The sequence below is a fragment of the Nicotiana attenuata genome, chromosome 5 (genome assembly GCF_001879085.1).
Source record: "Nicotiana attenuata strain UT chromosome 5, NIATTr2, whole genome shotgun sequence".
Lineage (NCBI taxonomy): Eukaryota > Viridiplantae > Streptophyta > Magnoliopsida > Solanales > Solanaceae > Nicotiana > Nicotiana attenuata.
In genome coordinates, this window is record NC_031993.1 from 22,628,610 (window position 1) to 22,650,118 (window position 21,509).

General features: G+C 37.6%; 1 protein-coding gene across 1 annotated transcript; it reads right to left on the minus strand.

Moving 5' to 3' along the window:
• LOC109225484 (dolichyl-diphosphooligosaccharide--protein glycosyltransferase subunit 2-like) lies at window positions 1,451–15,743 on the minus strand. Its single transcript, XM_019390159.1, has 20 exons — window positions 15,635–15,743; window positions 15,389–15,530; window positions 14,006–14,198; window positions 13,817–13,906; window positions 13,483–13,545; window positions 13,309–13,378; window positions 12,716–12,780; window positions 9,263–9,317; window positions 7,523–7,650; window positions 7,325–7,440; window positions 7,088–7,157; window positions 5,844–5,945; window positions 5,629–5,718; window positions 5,383–5,531; window positions 4,593–4,704; window positions 4,436–4,519; window positions 4,175–4,255; window positions 3,794–4,018; window positions 2,882–3,004; window positions 1,451–1,766 (listed from the first exon to the last, which is right to left on the minus strand). The coding sequence occupies exons 2-20, from the start codon at window positions 15,526–15,528 to the stop codon at window positions 1,650–1,652; spliced, it is 2,073 nt and encodes a 690-aa protein (XP_019245704.1). The 5' UTR covers window positions 15,529–15,530; window positions 15,635–15,743; the 3' UTR covers window positions 1,451–1,649.

The window sequence follows — 21,509 nt, forward strand, 5'->3', positions numbered from 1 at the left end:
CGCCTGCAGCTATCAAGAAATGAGAATTGCACATCGTGTAGTTTTTTCTTTGTTCAATAATTTTGGGCTGTGAACCACTTGCACAGCTTCATGAGAACCTTTTGCATGCAATCATCTAATTTTCTCATATACCATTAGGATGCGAGTTTCCATTCTCTTTCCTCTTGATCTTCTTAATAATGCTATGAAGTATGAAGTTCGATTGGCACAACTGGTTTCAGACTCGTAAAACCTTGACATATACAAACTTGTATGTGCAGAAGGTCACAAGGAAAATAATTATCTATTCTGTCGCAAAATAAACATTCAATTCGGTGTTTTCGACATATGATTAAACAGATAAGAGTGAGGCAATTTGTATATGGAAGTCAACCGCCTAAAACTTTGGCCATGATTTTTTCAGATAAATGTTTCCTATATTTTGAAATGAAAAAGAAATTTCAAACAGTTTTCTTGTGCTCCTAAATCTCTAAATAGGAAAAAAGAGAGAATCTAAATATCTGTCACATATACTTGTTTACAGGATATGAAGTATGCAATTTTTTGCTGTTATTTAGTAATATCGGGTACGAATTATACATATACTCGATACTCTTGTATGTCACAAACTTTGGGACATGAGTATATCAAAAGAAATGAAGGATACATGTAAAATAACTAATTTCCAAGCCCAAGTCCAAAAATTGGTCGACTACATTACTGAAAACCCTGTCCTGATTGAAATGATAAACAACACTATAATTCAATTCAAGCACCGGGTCATCAACCTAATTGATATTTAATAAATTTTACCTATTATTGGATAAACCAATGACTTCAGTCGTTAGAAAGTGGTACTCTGGCACCGAGATACTCTAGCCACCGAGTTAAGTATGTCATTTATCATCCCAAGGAGAACCAAAAGATTGTTCTTCCATGATACCCGTTTGAAAGCTCTGATTATCAGCATGCGACCGAGTAAATCCTCTCATTCCCACTTCTTCGTCAATTAAAACAATATTCCTTTTTTACTTTTAGTATTTTTAAAACAATCACAATCCTACCATTATGCATAAGTTTATAGTATTAGCGTTCTTATGGGAAAAGACAATAGAAAGCAAAATAAACATATTTCTGTTCGATAAGTTACGTATTTGAAATGCCTGCCAACACTTTCCAGCAAATAGTTTCATAGCTCGAGGGATTGAAATACGACATTTTACAATATGACAGATGTTCTCTGAAAGCTCTCCTCTTTTGTAAAGACACCGTTGAATCATTTCTATCCCCGTAACCCACCCTCCTAAAGGACTACACGCCAGCACTCAAAGCTGTTCCATAGTGCAATAGTTAGGTGAAGAGCTCATGAATTACACGAGAGATTGCCCAAAATTAAGAATAAGTGGTTAAATATCATGATGTCAAATGAGAATTGCCCATAGGCTAAGCACTCTTTACCCGTACCAAGAGAACGATAGGCACCTCAACATCAACATACTACTACTTGCAAGGTAAAACAGCAAAATTGAATTTTTCACAATCTGTGGACTAGATATCCGATATAGTTATATCACAAATAATTTGTCCTACAAAAAGATTGAAGATAGCTAGCCTCTTTCCCGTGAACACTTTCCTCACATTTATAGGTTAACAAAATCAATCTATCTAAATCAGGCAGATTTCAACTTGGCAGATGTGGACGCCAGATGTGAAAGGGTTCTGTGTCCCACGAATAGTAAGAATATCCCCAAGAATCCAAGCACTCTCAGTGTTTGGAACAGATTCCACTGCAAGCAGAGAGGCAAACAAATATGTTGAATTAGCACGCAAGACTATGTCTCTGTCTAACAAATAAATCTACATGCCGAATTTGAGCCTTTCACAGACTTCTAAAGGCACTGAACACCCAGCAGGTTATTTGGAATTGCAAAATTCCCTAATTGTCAATTGCAAAAAGTTAAGGTATGCAAAGGAGCCTTATCCAGTTTTCCATCTCTGTCTCTGCTTAGGGGAGACTGACCTAGCTTTAATCTTTACATGAGAAACACAGAATATAGAAGGCCGTCAGAAATAAATTGTGCAGAATCATGACTAACTAGTTGAAGAAATTTTATGGAAGCCAAACATACTGGTGATTATGTGAGTGTTGAAAAAGGATAGCTATAGCCAAAGACTTTAGATGCTTCCGCTATAGCTATAAATTTCAACAATCTAAAGTGGTAGTCCTGAGAAGGCTACTTGTCAGTTGTCAGTTGTCACCAGCGTCAGTGGGGGCAAAAGAACCAATATGATATTTAAGGTTATCTTTTGATCAATGCACTGAATCTTATATCAAATCATTCGTAGTGGCATAAAGTTCAAAGGAAGTTGAACGTCAAGCAACAGAACACCAAAATTAGAAGAAAAGCATCGCTAAGTTAGATTCTTCTCAGTTAATTAATGCGTTTAGCAATTGAAGGGCGAAGTGCAGCAATGGCCACTTTTAAGCCCGCTATTTAAAATATATCCACAATTTACAATGTATTTAAAGATTAGCCAATTCACCCAAACTTCAGGACTAAATATCCTGAGTTGAAGTCCTATAACTAATTTTGAGGATTGGTAAGGCTATCCTTTCAAAAACTGAACTGAATCACCAATGTTCTATCAACCAGTAAATAGAAACTCAACGAATGGGAGAGAAAAAGAAAGGGAACGACACCTATTCCCTTGCTATCTAACCTCCCCATGTTTGCTAAAACTAGAGAGTAAAAGAAATTAGACATAAATTCTTTTTAAATATCATAAGCCCTTACTCCCAACCACTACTAAAACTGGGTCTTTGTGACCAGTAGTGAAGCCGCTTTTGCAGGAAAAAAACATAGTAATGATGTCGAGATAGCCACCAAAAAAAAAACCATACCTGCAACCAGAATAGAACATAAAGTGATAAAACAGCTGCAATGAGGAGGTGGAAAAGAATGGCAAACATTGCAGGCCCTGATGCTGTTGGGAAGTTCTTCAGGTTCACATGCAGCCTCAGAAGCTTCAGAAAAACATGAAAGCATGATAAATTAACCACAAGAAACAAAATCCAGTGCCGATGAAAGTCCTGCTTGTGCAACTTACTGCTGCTACAATGAGCAAAGTACCTCCTATTTCAAAAAATATCAACTACCCATCACAAATTATAAGTTTTTCATAAATGTATTAATGTGCGACTAATAGCACTGAGGTCAGGTGCACCCAAGGATGTAGCCCCGTGGTCGATGAAGTGAGTTGAGAACCATGAGGTCTCACGTTCAAATCCAAGTGGAGGAAAAAACACTAGATGAATTATTTCCATCTATCCAAGCCTTGGTAGACAATGCTATCTGGTACCTGTGCTGGTGGGAAGTAACAGGGTACCCTGTGAAATTAGTCGAGATGCACGCAAGCTGGCCCGGATACCACAATAGAAAAAAAAAAATTAAACACAAAAGAGGCATTATAGACAAGGGAGAGGATGCTAAGCTCCACATTCGAGCCTAGGAAAACCAACCAATTCAAATGGAATCGATCATACAACAATTATCTCACTTTTTAATTAATGGTGTTGTCCTGGCCAACTTGCACATATTTCAACTAATCTACCAGGTAACTTTGTATGGTACCGGGTGGACAGTGGAAAGAAATCATCTAACTTTTTTCACCTATACTAGGACTTGAACCCACAACTATTCTCCTCTATACATATGATTTTTCTTTTAGAATGTGGGAAGGGAGGCGATACTGCTATCATTACTTTTAACTTATTTAAAAAAAGAAAATCAACCATGATTTAGAGGAAACCTACCCCAACCAAAAATCCAAGGAATGGAAGAAGAACAAGGGCCAGAAAGGCATAAGAAAGGTCCCTAGGAGGTCTTTTCTCTGGAACCCTGAATACGTGAGCGATTTCTGCCTTGGGCCCAAACCTTGAGGAAGGATCAACAGCTTGAGGAGGTGGGCGAGCTGCCTTCTCTGGAGGCTCTGGAAAATCTAATTCAACAGAACCCAAGGGTTGCAAGAACGAGTTCTCCTGGAGGAAACAAAATGCCCAGCTCAAGATGCCAGATAAAATATTCATCAAAATACAGATGTCATAAGAATAAGTTTCTTTACTGCGTGTTTCTCCAAAAACTTGACCAAAAATGTGACACTGTGTAGCTTTAATGAAGCTAGAATCAGTACATACCATTACAGCATCTCCGACAGTAAGTTGAATGTCATATCTACCTGATAGATAGAAAAACTTTTCAACTAGTCCAAGGAAATCCTACAGACAGAACGCCATTCAAGTATTCACTGGTTAGTGCGTTTAGAGATTATTAAAATTGGAATTAGAGGCAACTGCACATATTTCTTTCTTCTTGGAATTGGAGATTTGAACTCACAAACACATCCACGTTATGTTAAGTGGGAGCAACAGAGTACAGAAACGATTTCAGGAACTTACTAGTATTATTTCGAATTGTTTTCCAGAATTCCCTACCACAAAGATATGGTCCACCTTGCTCTCATGTCTCAACTTGAGGAAAGCCTGCAGACCAGATCTTAAGTCCACCAACTGTGGATGATAAAGAGTTATTCAACAGATAAGTCAGGCTCCCAACCTGGTGTGGCTTAAAAGAATGCCCAAGAGGAGACGTCAATTGAAATGACAACCGTAGCTTTTGCAGATGGTTTGCTGATAGAGAGATGGCATTCTCCCCAGCGAAATCAAGTCTGTACGAAACACCCCAAGAAATGATAAACTATCAAAAAGTTCAAGTGATATGATAGGTAGCATTAAAATGAGGTGGAAGACAATCAAGCAAAACCAGACAATCAAGCAAAACCAGACAACATGTATAAGTTGTCAATACACACTTGATGCTTGTGCCAAATTAACCTGGTAGTCGTAGGCAAAGAGTTGCCCATGTGACAATCAATAGAAAACAATTAAGAAACTTTATTTCCTATAAAAAAAAATAGCAGTTGAATATAATTAAAAAAAGACAAACGATATTCTGGCAAACAATGTGAGGTAGCAACAAAATGGTAAATTGATTTTACAGCCTACATAGATCCAGTTCAGCTGTCAGAAGTAAATTAAAGGCAACTAAGTACAGCAAGTAAAGTGAATCAAAAGCTAGCCCATTCTTAAAAACTTTACAAAAGAAATATAGTAATGAAATAGTTTTAAAAACAAGAGGAAAAGAAAAAAGATATTTGTGTCTATGGTCCGTATTAAATATTCGCACTAGCACTTATCTAAACAGAAACAAGTTCACTATGACCATGATTATAAATAACTAATACATGAAAACAATAGGTCAAAAGACATCAATGACTAGAAAAGGAATGTAGTCTTCAAAAATATGTCATAAAGGAGATAAAAGGACAAGAAAGAAAAGGGCATACTTTTTCCGAGTTTCAGCGTTTCCAATATCATTGTCAAGTACAGCAATCTCTTCATTATCAACTTTGATAGCTCCTGTAATATATATGGGTACTTTTGTTCTTCCTCCAGTGGCATAGATTGTTTTATGATCTGAATCATGAAGCAAAACCTACAATATCATCAAGAGCAATGCAAAGGTAAAATTGGGCAAATTCAAATCGACTTAGGAAGCAAACTTCTATTAGGTAAGAGAAGGAGATGCATACCTCAAAAGAGAAAGTGTAACTGCCAACATCAATGTCTTTGGGCAAAGCATCTAAGTAATGTACAGCATTTTTATGGTCAAATTTGAGATCCTGTACCATGGGGATAGACAAAATATTCACAAAGTTAAGGGACAGTCAAGAGCTAAATCTACTTCAAAAGAAAATATTAACAGCTACATATGATGCACTAGATCACAAACAAAGCCACTTAGCACCTGATCAATAACAGAGGCATCCTTTGAGCCAGAGCTAAAAATCTGCTTGAGTTTGACTGTCAGAGAAGGTGCAGCAGAACCCAGAACAGTGTTTACATTTACCTAGTTGGAAGAAAGATAACAGTCCATCAGTTTCAGATCTGCTGGCAAAACTTACTAGACCACTAAGATAACCAGATAAATGATACAAGAAATCCTTTCTTACATATCTCCTCATAGAAATCACCGTTTAAAAAGGCACACTTGATTCACGCTTAAGCATAGAAACTAGTGGCTAAGAGCTTTGTCTAGCTTATACAGCACTTTAGCGATGGCACTGAGGGGTGTGTATAAGCAAAAACAAGTAAACCAACTGCTTTTTTGGAAAAAGAACTAGATTAATTTAAAAAGACACATGAGCTCTGCTTGAGAAAGGCAGCATTACACACCAAAAAAATCTAGTTTTTACATCTGAATTACAAACATTTTTTCATCATAGAAATTATCTTTTTTTATTCATAAAGCAAAGTTAATAGCTAAGCAAGCTGAGTGCTTTGTCTAGCTTATACAGCACTTTAGCGATGGCACTGAGGGGTGTGTCTAAGCAAAAACAAGTAAACCAACTGCTTTTTTGGAAAAAGAACTAGATTAATTTAAAAAGACACATGAGCTCTGCTTGAGAAAGGCAGCATTACACACCAAAAAATCTAGTTTTTACATCTGAATTACAAATATTTTTTCATCTTAGAAATTATCTTATTTTATTTATAAAGCAAAGTTAATATGGTATTAGACGTGAATCCCATAGTTTTGACTTGATGTACTTATTAGCAGTATTTCACTTCCTCCACCCTTATAGTTGGCTTTTCTTTTTCAGTTATTGTATGTTTTTTTCTTTATGTGCATTTTCTACTTAAGCACGTTATTTAGTTGCACTTTGCTTAAAACAGCATCAGATTTGGATGCTTTTCGCTTTTCTGTGGTTTCAGCCGAAGCCCAATTCTCATGCTGAGCATACTCTGTCCAGATTTTATTCTTGTAAATCTCTACATCTCAAATTATCACTAAAGAAACACCCAAAACTGGAAAACAGAGTCTCAAAGATTTCATAGTCTAAATCCGAAGTGTACACACTACACACTACCCTCCCCAGACCCCACGGTGTGAGATAATAGTGGGTATGTTGTAGTTGTTGTGTAAACCCGAAGCATCACACTGAAGGGTAATGTAGTCAGAACTCAAGAGAATGATATCAAAAGTGACACCTTAAGCTGGTTCTTTCTAGTCAATGAGAGCACACTGGCCGGGAGTGATAAAACCAATGGAATGGAGACCCTGCATTGAAAAGAAATGCTTGATATGTAAGTAATGAAATGGCGCTGGACTGCTTGCTGAAAAGATGCTTCATCTGAAGTTACCAGCAAAAACACAACACTTAACAGAAATGAACAAATGCCCAAAAAGTCAGAAAAAGGGAACATGGAGTATATTTGCAACCTCACCTATTGTTTTCTAAGGAAGCCAATGCATCAATTTGATAATACAAGTCCTTTGCATTTCCAGGAACTCCAGCACCAAGGAGAAACCTTGCTAAACCTAGAATTTTGTCACCTGGAAGCTGCACATTATAAGGAAAATATTATCAAAAAACAACTCTCATAATACTGGAGAAACAAATGCCACGTACTACACCGACATACCTGTAATTTTTCAGCAGACACTGCGGCAAAAGCTGTAATCCCACGCACTACAGCAGACGAAGCTGAGAGGGGACCCTGATGTCCATGAGCATCAACAAGTTTTTCATCAAAGTAATAGGCCCCATCGTCTGTAATATGATATAACAATAATATATTTGTTTCAGAATGACCTCATTTACCATTGTCTGACTAGATAATCCACAGAATCAGCTGTAAGTAGGCTAAAAGTGAACCATTTGTTCATGAGCTACCTCTTCAACTGATTAGCCCCTCAGAAAAATACAGAACAGTGTGATAAAGAATCAGTAAACGTGTCAGAAGTTCATAATGACAAAAGGTGACATGGTTTTAAACAATCAAATCGCCTTCTCTTTTGTCTATTAAACCATTGCCCAAGAAAATATATCTAGCTTTCCGTCTTTCGAAACCGGCTCATGAACCTCAGTTTTTTCCCAAGTCAGGACTAAAGACATGCAAATTTTGTTTATGCATTATCATCTCTTCACAATAAGAAGACACAACAGAGCTCTTCGTAAGCTTCTCTCCATCAATTGATTGACTAAAATAGGGGTCGTCTTGTTATTGGGACTAGAAAAATAAGACTGTATAAACTTTGGGATTATTTTATAGTGAGTTTGGTTGGCATTTCCATTTCCGGTATAAGTAATATCGATAGCCTTATACTTCAATTTAGACATTATTTTACAGCGAATCCAACATGGGAAAACACATAAAGGAATTAGCTTTCCTCATAAAAGACATATAAGAAACAAAAGACAAATCTACCCTTAGTTCATTTTTCTATTTTTTAATTTATTTACTTCAAAGTAAAAAGTAAAATTGCAAAAAAAAAAAAAAAAAAAAATTAAAAAACTTGAGATCAAACACATGTTTTAAATTATACAATGTATATCCCTTTTTTAATGCGATGAACCAAACCTCCCCCAAAAAAGCATATGTACTATATATCCAATATTATAATCCCAGTATTATATACCCTACATAACTTTGTCCATGAACCAAACAGCCCCTGAATTTAATAATGTACCATTCTCATAAAGATGCTAGGTTCATACATAACATAAAAAGGTGAGTACCTTAAATATCTTAAAACGTATACACATTGTCATAAAATGAAAATGACTGCAAAACTTTCTGAATTCAAATTATTGAGGAAACATAAACAAGGCCCAAGGGCACCATAACATCTTGCACTTTTGTACTTTGTTAAAGCACTTTCACCTGAATCATAGGTATTCGACAAACCACAAGTAAACCCTACCCAACTTTTACTTTTCTGAAACTAATATTAATAAACTATACGCAACGGCTTAACTAGTACATTTCTTTTTTATTAAGGATATGAAGAAAGAGAAACAATAAAAAAAAATTAACATTCATCTTGATCATCTAATCTGACAACCAATCACAAATCCATTTATACTTGTATGGATTAAAATTTTCTTATATGGACTAGATATTTTTATTGGCGTGAGATATGTTAAAGCTGAATGCAAATGCTATACTTTCTTACATTCTCTATGCAATGGCATGGACCCTTTATTTGCAATATCTAATAGTTGGCTAGGTATATGTCGCAAAGAACATTTGAGTAAATCATCATAAGTTTCATTTATTAGAGCAGGAGAAACTTTTGGCATTTCTGTTATCAACTGCCACTCCCACCAGCTCACAAAAACAATAAAAAGAAATGAGGAAAGAAACAAAAGAGGTGCATACCATATTTCTCCAGACCATCGAAAAGCTTCGATATATCATCTTTCACCATGCTAATCTGCCAATGCAGATAAATATGAGGTAGAATACAAATTATCTAAAAAAAACATTACAGAAAATAATGTACGAATAAACAAAAATCAGAAAACTAATTGTGTTATGTATTACTACTTAGCATGCAAGAACTTTAGCATGTAACATGACATAATGGCCAAACTCAGCACAGCCTAGACACACAGCCAAAAGCAACTTCAAATGAAGTAACACAAAATGTTGGTCTTTTTATTTTTTGATAAGTGACACACAATGTCAACACAATGACTTTGATGTCCGCTTTATCTCCTGAACGCACTTCGAATCCAAGAAATAGATACTTATTTCCTCATCCTTTTTTTAAAGAACTAAAAAGAAAACAAAACTAAAAAAGATACAGATCTCACTACCAAATGAGATGAATAAAAAAAGTTCTTAATCCGTTTAGACACCTCTTTACACCTGCAGATTTTATAAACCCGAAGGATAAGGAGGGCCCCCCAAGATGGTTTTTCTTAGTCATCAAATCTCGAACATGTAAACTTGTTAAAAAAATGAAACTTGGGTCTAACTCTACCAGAAACTCTAGCGCAAAAGGTGAGACTAAATGAAGAGATAATAACACATTCCCTCAATCTTTTAACAACTCTACCCCCCCCCCCCCCCCCCGATCATCCAGGATTGGATATATGGAGCTTGGACAATATAATATGGGAGCCTCACATTGAGTGAACTAAGAATTGGAATAGCTCTGACTCTAATATGTTAAGAAAATGAAGTTGGGCCTAACCAACCCAAAAGCTAGCTCATTAGGTGAAGATTGCTAAGATTACATAAAGACAATAACCCATTCCCTCCACCAACGTTGGACACTTAACAAACTTAAACTCGCATTTAGTGACACAAATATAGCTACAAATGAAATATATCCAAGTATAACCCATTTTAGTAATAGTTGTCACTTGTCAGCCATCTGACATTTAATGCATTTCTTCTTGATGCTCGTATCAGGGTAGGCTGCATATATTAAACCCCTGGGGTGCAGCCCTTCCCCAAACCCTGCGTGAATGCGGGATGTTTCATGCACCGGGCTGCCCTAAGTCTAAATGATTTCATTGATATTGCACCTAGTCGGTGCCATTGAACAAAAAGCATGGATCTATTAGGAGTTATTAGGAGGACTTGGGAGTGAAATTAAAAGTAAAGTGTTTTACTTGTTGTTATTAGTACGGGAAAAGGGAAGTGTAACCACATTTGAACAAGGCACCAAATCTTGCTTTCTTCGCCAAGTCAGCTGGTTTACACTGTGTTTAAATGAGAGTTTCTTTAGTCCAGTTTGAAGTAAATTGCACTTGTTTTTGTTGTTATTGCACATGATATGTGATTATTTGGAATCTATATTTGCTTGATGCTTCAAATGACTTATTGGTGTGTGATGAATAGTAACAAGGTTCTGTTGTTTTTGGAAAGATATGCTGCTGGAGAAGGAAACTTGTCAACTAAAGAAATCAGTATCGGGCATGGAAAAAGATTACTGAAGGCGTTAGGGCAAAAGAACAACATAGTGGCATGAAAGAGCAGAAAGAAAGGAACAAATTTCAGAGACGTATAGCGCCTAGGTACAAAGATATTGAGAGGCTTAGGGCCTATCCTCTGTAGCATGTGGCAATGTAGCGCTTCAGCTCTATCCCATGTCCCATTATTAACAAAATTGTCATTCATCCGCATATTTAAAGAATTCTTCACTATTAGATCAAGGGTTTCAAACTTTAGGCAAGAAACTGAAGAGAGAAAGTTCTGAACAGAGGCTTCTCCAAGAGTGTTTTCTTCCACTTCCTCGGATGTTAACGAATATTTTTGGTATTTTTTGATGAAAAAATACGAAGAATATTCATTAACATTCTTGGTATCATCAAACAATACCAAGAATTTTTTCAAGTTTAGTGGTGAACTTAACTATTTCAACATGTATTTTAATTTAACTGCACTTTTATTGCTTCATATTAAATTTCAAACACTGATAAAGTAGGAGGATTATGGGGCAGCCAACATAAAACTAGCTAGAGATTTGAACATTTAGAAAATATTCAGAACTACTAATACTTGTTATTTGTATTTGCATAATACTTGGCATGAGATGAGTTTAAATGGAGTAACGTGGTCGGTGAGGATTCATATAGCCAACTCAACTTGTTTGCGACTGACGCATAGTTGTTAGTGTTATTGCTGTTTTTCTTTTTGTTTCTAGCTTTATATTCAATAAATATGGGTTAGTTATTCAATCTTGTACTTATTTATTTAACTGATTGGCCTGCAATTAGATCTTACAATGAACATGGAAAAGGGAGATTAAAATTAAACTTAAAGATTGAATAGCAGAGAATCATGACAACTAGATAATAAGGGTGTTTGATTTGTGTTAAGAATAAGACATGCCAACTCACATTATGTAAATCAAAAATTTGAACATGAAAACAGAGCATCTTAATCAACGTCATTTGCATAAGAACATGTAGAATAGGTTGAGGGAGATAGGATTGTAGACAAGGAAGATACATGCAAGTAAATTAATGACCAGGGTTAATAACCAAGTCCTTTAAAATCAAGTGTAGGAGATGCAATAGATTAATGAAATGTTCTCGATCAAAAATAGATTAATGAAATGTTCAGGAAAATCATAATTCTATGCCTTGATCCACTAATTTACGTAGCATTATCATTAATAGACATCAGTTAATTGGTAATTACATTAATAATGTAGTCTACACAATAAGATTGTATCAGTCTTGGTACTTAACAACCTTTGGTGCCAATTCTTCATTGGAACGATACTCTACTCCCTTAAATATTACTTGTTACATCATTTCTACTTGCATGTGTATTGGCCAGCAACATGTGCAGTACGTGTGTAATATTAAAGGCAGACAATCTTTGAAGGATTAGACGAATAATTGTGACTTAGTCCTGCTTGTCTAACGAGCCCAGAGAGGAGAAAGATCACCTCTTATTACATGGTACTCTTACATCACAACTATGGACCATGGTTTAAGTAGGAAGTTCTAACAATTGGCCCCCAATAAAAAAACAGTAACTTGGAGGACAACACCACTATGGCCTTTTTTCGCTTATTTGGAACGAAAGAAATAGACATCTATGCATTAGGAGTGTCAAAGAATGGCCAGTGTACTTGCAATGCACCAAAATTGTACTAGTAAAAGAAACCGATATAGGAAATTATCAACAAAAAGAATCCAATATAGCCATTTTGAAGGCATAACCATCAAGAGGTAAATGCAATAATATGATGGGATCTCCATGAAATGCAAGCACAATCCAACATGAATAGCAAAACAAAATCCGTCTTACGATGACTGTAGTATGAATTAAAATCCTCAAGGATGACAGAGGACAAATAGGACTCACCAAAGATTGATCAATCTCAGAAGAAGCTAATGAAATGATACCAGCCAGGCTCTCAAGTGCAATTCCTGTAAAAAGTGTTTTATCAGGAAAATGTAAACAATTTCCCGTGGCTTAGATAATGTGTTCTATCAGGAAATGATACCACTCAGACTCTCAAGTGAACTAAAAAAGTGTTCTTAATATGGTTTGACTTCAAAAGTTAATCAAAAACCTGAAAACAATTTGCTTCATCAAAAAAAAAAAAACTGAAAACAATTTCAGGTGATTTTAGAAAAACAGTTCTACTTTCTGGATTACCTTTACGAGTGGTTTTCAGGAAAAACAAAAGCTATTTTTTTTGTTTCCACAACATATTAACTTTGGGAAACTTAAAACAAGATTAACCTAAAATCACATCTAGTTGCCTCAATTTAACAAAAAAATACAATTTCAAAAAATATTTCCAGAAACGCTGCCTAAATACTTAAGAACCTTAAGGAGTAGTATTACAGAGAGTTGGCTCTTCTTTTTTTTCTTTTTTTGATAAGTATGAGACTTGGCTCTTCTAACATAAGAAAAAGATACAACTTCATCTACTCTACGAGAGTAATTGCCTGCAGCATAAGTGCTAGACTCGGGATTGTTGGAGCTATAGCGCCACCTTCCATCACTTTGGCTGAAAGCCTGTCAAAAATTTCAAATGTCATGCCAAACACCCCCATAAAGACAACAAAAAGTAAAAACTCCAGTTATAGTACAAATGCTAAATGCCAAACATAAAATGGAACCTTTATGGCGCGGAAAACTGAATCAGCACTTTCAAGATGTACCTCCACGACAGAACTTAGACCCTACAGAATGAATTATGGCATGTAAGAAACACAGAAATCACTCCTGACAAAATACAATGTCCTTATGAAGCACACAGAATAAATAAGCAGATCATGATATCTACGGATGTTACCAATTCTTAGCAAAAGGAAGAGCTATATTTAGATGCTTCTGCTTTCCTATTTCCGTTTTCATTTTTCTTTCTGTGAGGTGTTTGAGGGGGTAGGAGAGGATATCAGTTCCATTAGATAGAGTAGAAAAGAAAACAAGAGGCATTTCCCAATACATTACCTTGATAAGAACTAAACTTCCAACTGAGTAGTAGTAGTCAAGAAGTGAGCTGGCACTGTTCACAGCATCCTTAAGTCTTGGGGCTATGCCCTTGAGAGAGACAAAGCAAGAGAAGCAAGAGAAAAGTGAATATATGCATTTAAACTTGTTTCAATCAGTACTGGAAAAGTTCATCAAGTTTAGACATACTGCTAATGCTTTCTTGTTAAGCTCGCATTTCAGTATCCCATTGACTCTTAATGCCTGGAACAAATCTTTCAATGCTGAAGAAGAAGATGAAAGAGTGTCCACCACTGATGTACATGTAGAAGCCCTTATGTCAGACTGTTTTTCAATTCCAAGAACCTCGAATGTCCTTAAGGCTTCGTATGTTTTTTCTAGACTGGAGAGGCCACAGAAGCAACATTCAGACATGCACCATTCAAGTTTCAAGAGCACACAGTAACGCTAGCAAAAGAAGTTGCATAATGTGACAAGGACACTGAGGGATTTCCCCTTGAGTGCCATGAATGTTCTTCTTTCGAGTAGGTGAGTGTCAACTAAATGTTAACAAAGATAGTAGAATGCACAAAGGATATGTTCATCCGAAGCTCCTACAGATTCCGATAACAGCCTTTCCTGAAATGGCCAAACATAGTTTTCCATTCTCCTTATTTCTTGTTATGGAGCACTTTGCACAAAGACTTTCCAAATGAATACCCAGAGCTAATTTCCGACTCCCAAGAAACGGGTGAAGGAAGAATCAAATCAACAATGGGTTTCAACGATATTACCACCAAAAGGATAACGAAAACAATAACTACACGTCTCAGTCCCAAACAAGCTTGAAACGGCTATATGAATCCTTACTGATCACGCTACTCCATTTAAACTTATTTATGCCACTATTATGCAAAATACAAATAAAAGGTATTTGAAGTTCTGTATATAATACTGCCAAAAGGGTAGAGTGTCCTAAATCCATCTAGACAGTAGCATTTATCAGGTCCATATAGAAATGAGACCTGACCCAAACATTACAACTATACATCCAATGGTGTATTTACCAAAGACGAGTACACAGAATTCTGCATGCAATCAGTGGATGAAAGGATAGTAAGGATTCATATAGCCAACCCGAACTAGTTGAGATTGAGGTGTACTTTTCTTTGTTGCGCTTACTAAATAGGAAATATGGTGTTATAATGTGCAAAATATTTTCAGAGACAGATTGGGACGCAAACATAGTCTTCCCTCAGCCCTGATAAAGGAGAAGGGTTGAGGACCAATATAAATATAGTTTGAATTAGAGTTCAACTTAAATACACCATAAGTATAAGAAATTTTTACACCATCAGGTTTCTAGCAGGTAACCTGTCTTATTTTCAAGATTATAAATCTCACATTCTAAGAAAACTTACCTATAGATATTATTGGGGTGAGGTGTAAAAAATCATTTACACTGACAGTATATATAACTTAAAAGCATCAAATTATAGGATTCACATAGCTGACCTCAACTTGTTTGGGATTAAGGAATAGTTGATTGACTGAGAGAAAGAAGGGTTTTAGTGAGGGTTTAATTAAGCAAACCTAGAAAAAGACCCATGAGTTGGAGTAAACAACTCCAATGCAGCAGATCGGTGAGAATCGGAGATAGGTTTGAAGATAGCAGCTTCACAGATCAATGCGGACAATGCCAGCAGTACGACAAATCCTAATACTTTTGTCATTCCTGTAGAGAAACGATCAAACACAAAAAGAAAAAGGAAATTTAGCGAATAACAACATAGGACGTATCGAAATGGAAGTGAAAGGAGAGAGATCTTCGAGAGTTACTCGTAATGCGTTGGGAGGAACTTGTGAGTCTGCGCCACAGTTAGACCAAAGTGGAGTGTTGAATCATATGCAGAAATATTTGGTGCCATATTCCAAATATGCCCATTGTGTTTATGTTATTGCCCAACTACTCCTCTCTGGAGTCTCGGGTGACTCATTAATAGACCAAGCATGTGCTTAATATATTAGTGCTATTTGTATATCATGCCCCTATAATTTACAATTTAAGAAAATAATATTTTTAAATTTTTTATGCGTAAACGTGTAAAAATAAATTTCATATGTATAAAAAAAGGAGATAAGGTTATAAAATTAAAAATAAGTTTGTATGAAGCCACAAAACCAATTGACCCATATATTTTGTCTTACTATTTTTAGTTAGGATTTATTTATGTTATATACTCTAATTGTATAAACATTTATAACATTAGTGTAGTTAAATTGGAAATAATATGTTAGTTACAATATCTATCAGCCTACCAACTAATTATTATCATAAAATTATTTGTAATTATCTTAAAAGTTATGACTTGATAGTATAACTTATATGCCACATAACTTCGGTCACCTAATGTAACGACCCGGTCAGTCGTTTCGTGAATTATAGCCCTGTTTCCCCCATTTCTGCTTCCTTATGTGTTCCTCAGCTGTATTTCATCATATCGTGTTGGTTGGTTCGGGCCCGGAGTGGTTTTGGTGTGAAATGAGACACTTAGTCTCCTAATTAGAGGTTTAAGTTGGAAAAGTCAATCGGATGTTGACTTATGTGTAAACGATCTCGGACGTGATTTCTGATGATTCGGTTAGCTCCATTAGGTGATTTGGGACTTGGGAGCGCGCGTTCGGAATGTAATTTGGAGGTCCGTGGTAGAAGTAGGCTTGAATTGGCGAAATTGAAAATTTGGAGTTTTTCGGTCGACAGTGGAAATTTTAATATCGGGGTCGGAATGGAATTTCGGAAGTTGGAGTAGGTTTGTAGTGTCATTTGTGACGTGTGTGCAAAATTTCAGGTCATTCAGAGGTGTTTTGGTAGATTCCAGCATCGTTTGCGGAATTCAGAAGTTTAGTAGTTCTTAGGCTTGAATCCGAGGGTGATTTGGTATTTTGATGTTGTTTTGAGTATTCCGAAGGTTCGACTAAGTTTGAATATTGATATGTGACTTGTCGGTATGTTTGGTAGAGGTCACGAGGGCTTCGGGTTAATTTCGGGTGGTTGACGGATCAAGGATGGAATTTGGAGGAATGCTGAAGATTGTTCAATGGGGACCGCAGGTGCAGTTGTTTGGACCGCAGAAGCGGTTGCGCAGGTGCGAGAATAGGGCCGCATATGCGGAAATGCCTGGGCAGAAGGTATAAATTGGACCCTTCGCGAAATTGAGTTATTTCCACCATTTTTATTCGGACTTGAGCTTTTTGGAGGGTTTTGAAGAGGAAATCAAAGGGGTTTACATTGAGGTAAGTTACTTGAGCTTAATACTTGTGATTATGAAATTTTTTAGTTGTTTAAGCATGAATTAGTAGAAATTAGGGATGAAATTGAGGGGATTAGGGCTTGAAATTGGAGATTTTGATTTGGAAATTTGAGGAACCATTTGATGTCGGATTTTGATGAATTTGGTATGTATAGACTCGTGAGTGAAAGGAGTTTCTAGTTTTGTCCCCCGGCTTTGCTTTGCTCCGTTCTGAAAGCCTTTCGAGTTCCCCTGGGTGATACCTGACTGTTATGGAAATAGAGTTTTCGAAAATACGCAATTATTGATGAAAGTAGAGTTATTTCTTGGAAAACACAGTGAAATATCACGTTATTGATGAACTAGTGACTGTAGCACATTTTAGAGACATTGCAACTCTCTCATATCGAAATTTCAAGGGTCCTCCTCAAAATTCTTCCCCAGTTTTGTATATGATCTTTGACTGTTTGCAAACAATAGGCATTGCTGAATCCCCTTCGGAATTTTGAGAATCCTTCTCAAAATTCTGCCCCAGTTTCTTAACCGATTTCTGATTGTCTGACATATGTTGGCGTTGGCTGGACTTGCTCCGAAATTTTGAGGGTCCTCCTCAAAATTCTGCCCCAGTTTCTGATCTTGGGGGAAATGAAAATTTTATTATGATATGACTGAACCCATAAGGCTGCCTACGTATCCCCTCTTAAACGGGAATCAGGTCAAGCGTAGTTCAATTACATCAGATGAGGAAATGCAAAATATCTAAGCATAGTATCTCTTGACTACGTCTGAATTGATCGGTTTTGGCCAGATTTCTGCAAGTATAAGTGCTCCTCCTGTCAGTACCCTGTGAAGCATGTACGGACCTTGCCAGTTGGGAGAGAATTTCCCTTTGGCTTCATCTTGATGTGGGAAGATTTTCTTCAACACCAGCTGCCCTGGCGTGAACTGTCTTGGTTTGACCTTTTTGTTGAAATCTTCTAGACATTCTGTTCTGGCAAAGTTGGCCATGACATACTACGTTCATCCTCTTTCCATCGATAAGGGCCAATTGTTCATAACGACTCCTTATCCACTCTGCATCGCTGAGTTCATCTTCCTGTATGATTCTTAAAGAAGGAATCTCTACCTCGGCTGGGATGACAGCCTCGGTACCATAAACCAACATATAGGGAGTTGCCCCGGTTGATGTGCGAACCGTGGTGCGGTAACCCAACAGGGCAAAGGGTAACTTCTCGTGCCATTGTTTGTGGTTCTCTACCATTTTACTTAGTATCTTCTTGATGTTTTTGTTGGCAGCTTCTACGGCTCCATTCATCTGAGGTTTGTAGGCTGTGTAGTTCTTGTGCTTGATTTTAAAAGCTTTACATATAGCTTTCATCAGATCACTGTTGAGATTGGTTGCGTTGTTAGTAATAATGGACTCGGGAACTACGAATCGGCAGACAATATGATCCTTGACAAAATCTGCAATGACCTTCTTGGTTACAGCTTTGTAAGAATCCTGTGTCCGTTTGAAGCAGTGGGCTCAATTGGACCAATAACATCCATCCCCCAGGCGGCGAATGGATAAGGTGAGTTTGTTGCATTGAGCTCGTTTGGCGGCACTTTTATCATGTCGGCATGCACTTGACATTGAAAGAATTTGCGAACATACTGAATGCAATCCGTCTCCATGGTCATCCAAAAGTAACCTTCCCTGAGTATCTTCTTAGCCAAGATGAAACCATTCATGTGTGGACCACAGGTCCCAACATGCACATCCTCAAGTAGCTTAGAAGCTTCCTTTGAGTCAACATATCTTAGTAAACCCAAATTAGGAGTTCTTCTGTACAAGTTCCCTCCGATGTGGAAGAAGTGATTTGACAGTCTCTGGAGTGTGCGTTTCTGAGTGTGATTTGCATGCTCCGGGTATTCTCCTTTTGATAAGTATTCTATGATGTCGTGGAACCAAGGCTTTCCATCCGCTTCTTCCTCGACATGAGCAGAATATGCCGGTTGATTGTGGATCCCCACCGGAATGGGATATATGTAGTTCTTATCTGGATGTTGTATCATGGATGACAAAGTGGTCAATGCGTCGGCAAACTCATTCTGAATTCTGGGCACATGTCGGAATTCTATCTTTGTAAACCTCTTTCTCAATTCCTGCACATGGTGCAGATATGGCAATATCTTGGAATTCTTGGTGGCCCACTCTCCTTGTGCCTGGTGCACCAGCAAATCTGAATCACCGATTCCCAGCAACTCCTGAATGTTCATGTCAACTGCCATGTTGAGCCCTAGTATGCAGGCTTCATATTCCGCCATGTTGTTGGTGCAAAGAAATCTGAGTTTAGCAGATACCGGATAATGCTAACCCATTTCTGATACCAAAACTTCTCCTATGCCCACTCCTTTGAAATTTGCGGCTCCGTCAAATAACATCCTCCAACCGTCATATGCTTCGGTAATGTCCTCTCCTACGAATGATACTTCTTATCAGGAAAATACGTTTTCAAAGGTTCGTATTCTCCTCCCACCGGATTTTCAGCAAGGTGATCTGCCGATGCTTGCCCTTTGACCGCCTTTGAGTGACGTAGACGATATCGAACTCACTTAAAAGGATCTGCCATGTGGCCAACTTTCCCGTCAGCATAGGTTTCTAGAATATGTACTTTAGAGGATCCATCCTGGATATGAGGTATGTAGTATAGGCACAGAAGTAATGCCTCAATTTCTGAGCTGCACAACAAGTGCGTTCAAGCAGAGAGTACCGTGCTTCGTAAGGTGTGAATTTCTTGCTCAAGTAGTATATGGACTTCTCCTTCCTTCCTGTCTCGTCATGTTGTCCCAAAACACATCCGAAGGCCCCATCCAATACCGATAGATAAAGTAGCAAAGGTCGTCCCGGCTCTGGCAGGACCAGCACTGGTGGTGTGGATAAGTACTCCTTGATTCTGTCAAAGGCTTTCTGACAATCCTCGGTCCATCTTGTTTCGGCATCTTTCCTCAACATCTTGAAGATGGGTTCACATATGACTGTGGACTGTGCTATGAAGCGGCTGATGTAGTTGAGACGTCCTAGGAAGCTCATTACATCCTTTTTGCTCTTAGGTGGCGGTAACTCCTGAATCGCCTTGACTTTAGATGGATCCAGCTCAATCCCTCGACGACTAACAATGAATCCCAATAATTTTCCTGCGGGAACCCCGAATGCACACTTTGCGGGGTTCAGTTTCAAGTTGTACCTCCTTAGCCTGTCAAAGAACTTCCTCAAGTCTGCTATGTGATCTGCGGCCCTCTTGGATTTGATAATGACATCGTCCACATACACCTCTATTTCTTTGTGTATCATATCATGGAAGATGGTTGTCATGGCTCTCATGTAAGTGGCCCCAGCGTTCTTCAAACCGAATGGCATCATCTTGTAGCAATATACACCCCATGGTGTAATAAAAGTTGTCTTCTCTGCATCTTCTTCATCCATCCAAATTTGGTGGTAACCCACGAAGCAATCTACAAGGGATTGGAGTTCATGCTTGGCGCAGTTATCGATCAGGATGTGTATATTTTGCAGTGGGAAGTCGTCCTTGGGACTTGCTCTATTTAAATCCTGGTAGTCGACACTTACTCAGACCTTCCCATCCTTCTTCGGAACTAGCACAATGTTAGCTAACCGGGTTGGGTACTCAACCACCCTGAGAATTTTGGCTTTGATCTTCTTGGTAACTTCCTCCTTGATTTTCAGGCTCATGTCTAGTTTGAACTTTCGAAGTTTCTGCTTGACTGGAGGGCACATGGGATTAGTGGGAAACTTGTGAGCCACTATAGATGTGCTCAAACCGGTCATATCATCGTATGACCATGCGAAAATTTCCTCATATTCTTTTAGGAAACGAATTTATTCCTCCTTCTCTGTTGGTGACAAGTGAATGCTGATGCGGGTCTCCTTGACGGTCTCGGCGTCTCCAAAATTTACTGCTTCGGTCTCGTCTAGATTGGACTTAGGCTTGTTCTCAAAATCTTCAACCTCCCTGATAATTTCCTCAGGTATCTCATCCCCTTCCTCTGAATTACTATTCTCATGTTGCATTGCCTCATTACATGTCACAGTTACTGGTTCATCAGGAAAAGTAATAATAATGCTGTAGAAAAGAAAAATGTAAAGATAGTAGTGAATAATAAAGAGCAAATGCATTTGATTAAAACTTGAAAAAAATTGTCCAAACAAAGTACGGCTCGATGAATCGAGCATTCATTTTGAAACAAGTAAAACTTAAAACAAAATTACGGGAAATCCTAAATGCCTAGAATGGCTTATAGAAGTAAATTCTGCCAAGCTACCCAGGGACTCGGCGGGCTCGGGATGGTGTGGCGGTCCAGTTCCTGAGAATATCTCCCTTCGCCATAGTCTGAATGGTGAGGCCTTCTTCCTCCTCCTCCTC

Bases quoted from the DNA above. Each gene is read 5' to 3' on its own strand.
- LOC109225484 (XM_019390159.1), bottom strand. From the start codon at position 15,528: ATGACAAAAGTATTAGGATTTGTCGTACTGCTGGCATTGTCCGCATTG. The intron at 13,546-13,816 runs GTAATGTATTGG...TTCATTCTGTAG, and splicing joins GAAGTTTAGTTCTTATCAAG to GGTCTAAGTTCTGTCGTGGA. The intron at 7,441-7,522 runs GTATGTCGGTGT...TATAATGTGCAG, and splicing joins TGTCTGCTGAAAAATTACAG to CTTCCAGGTGACAAAATTCT.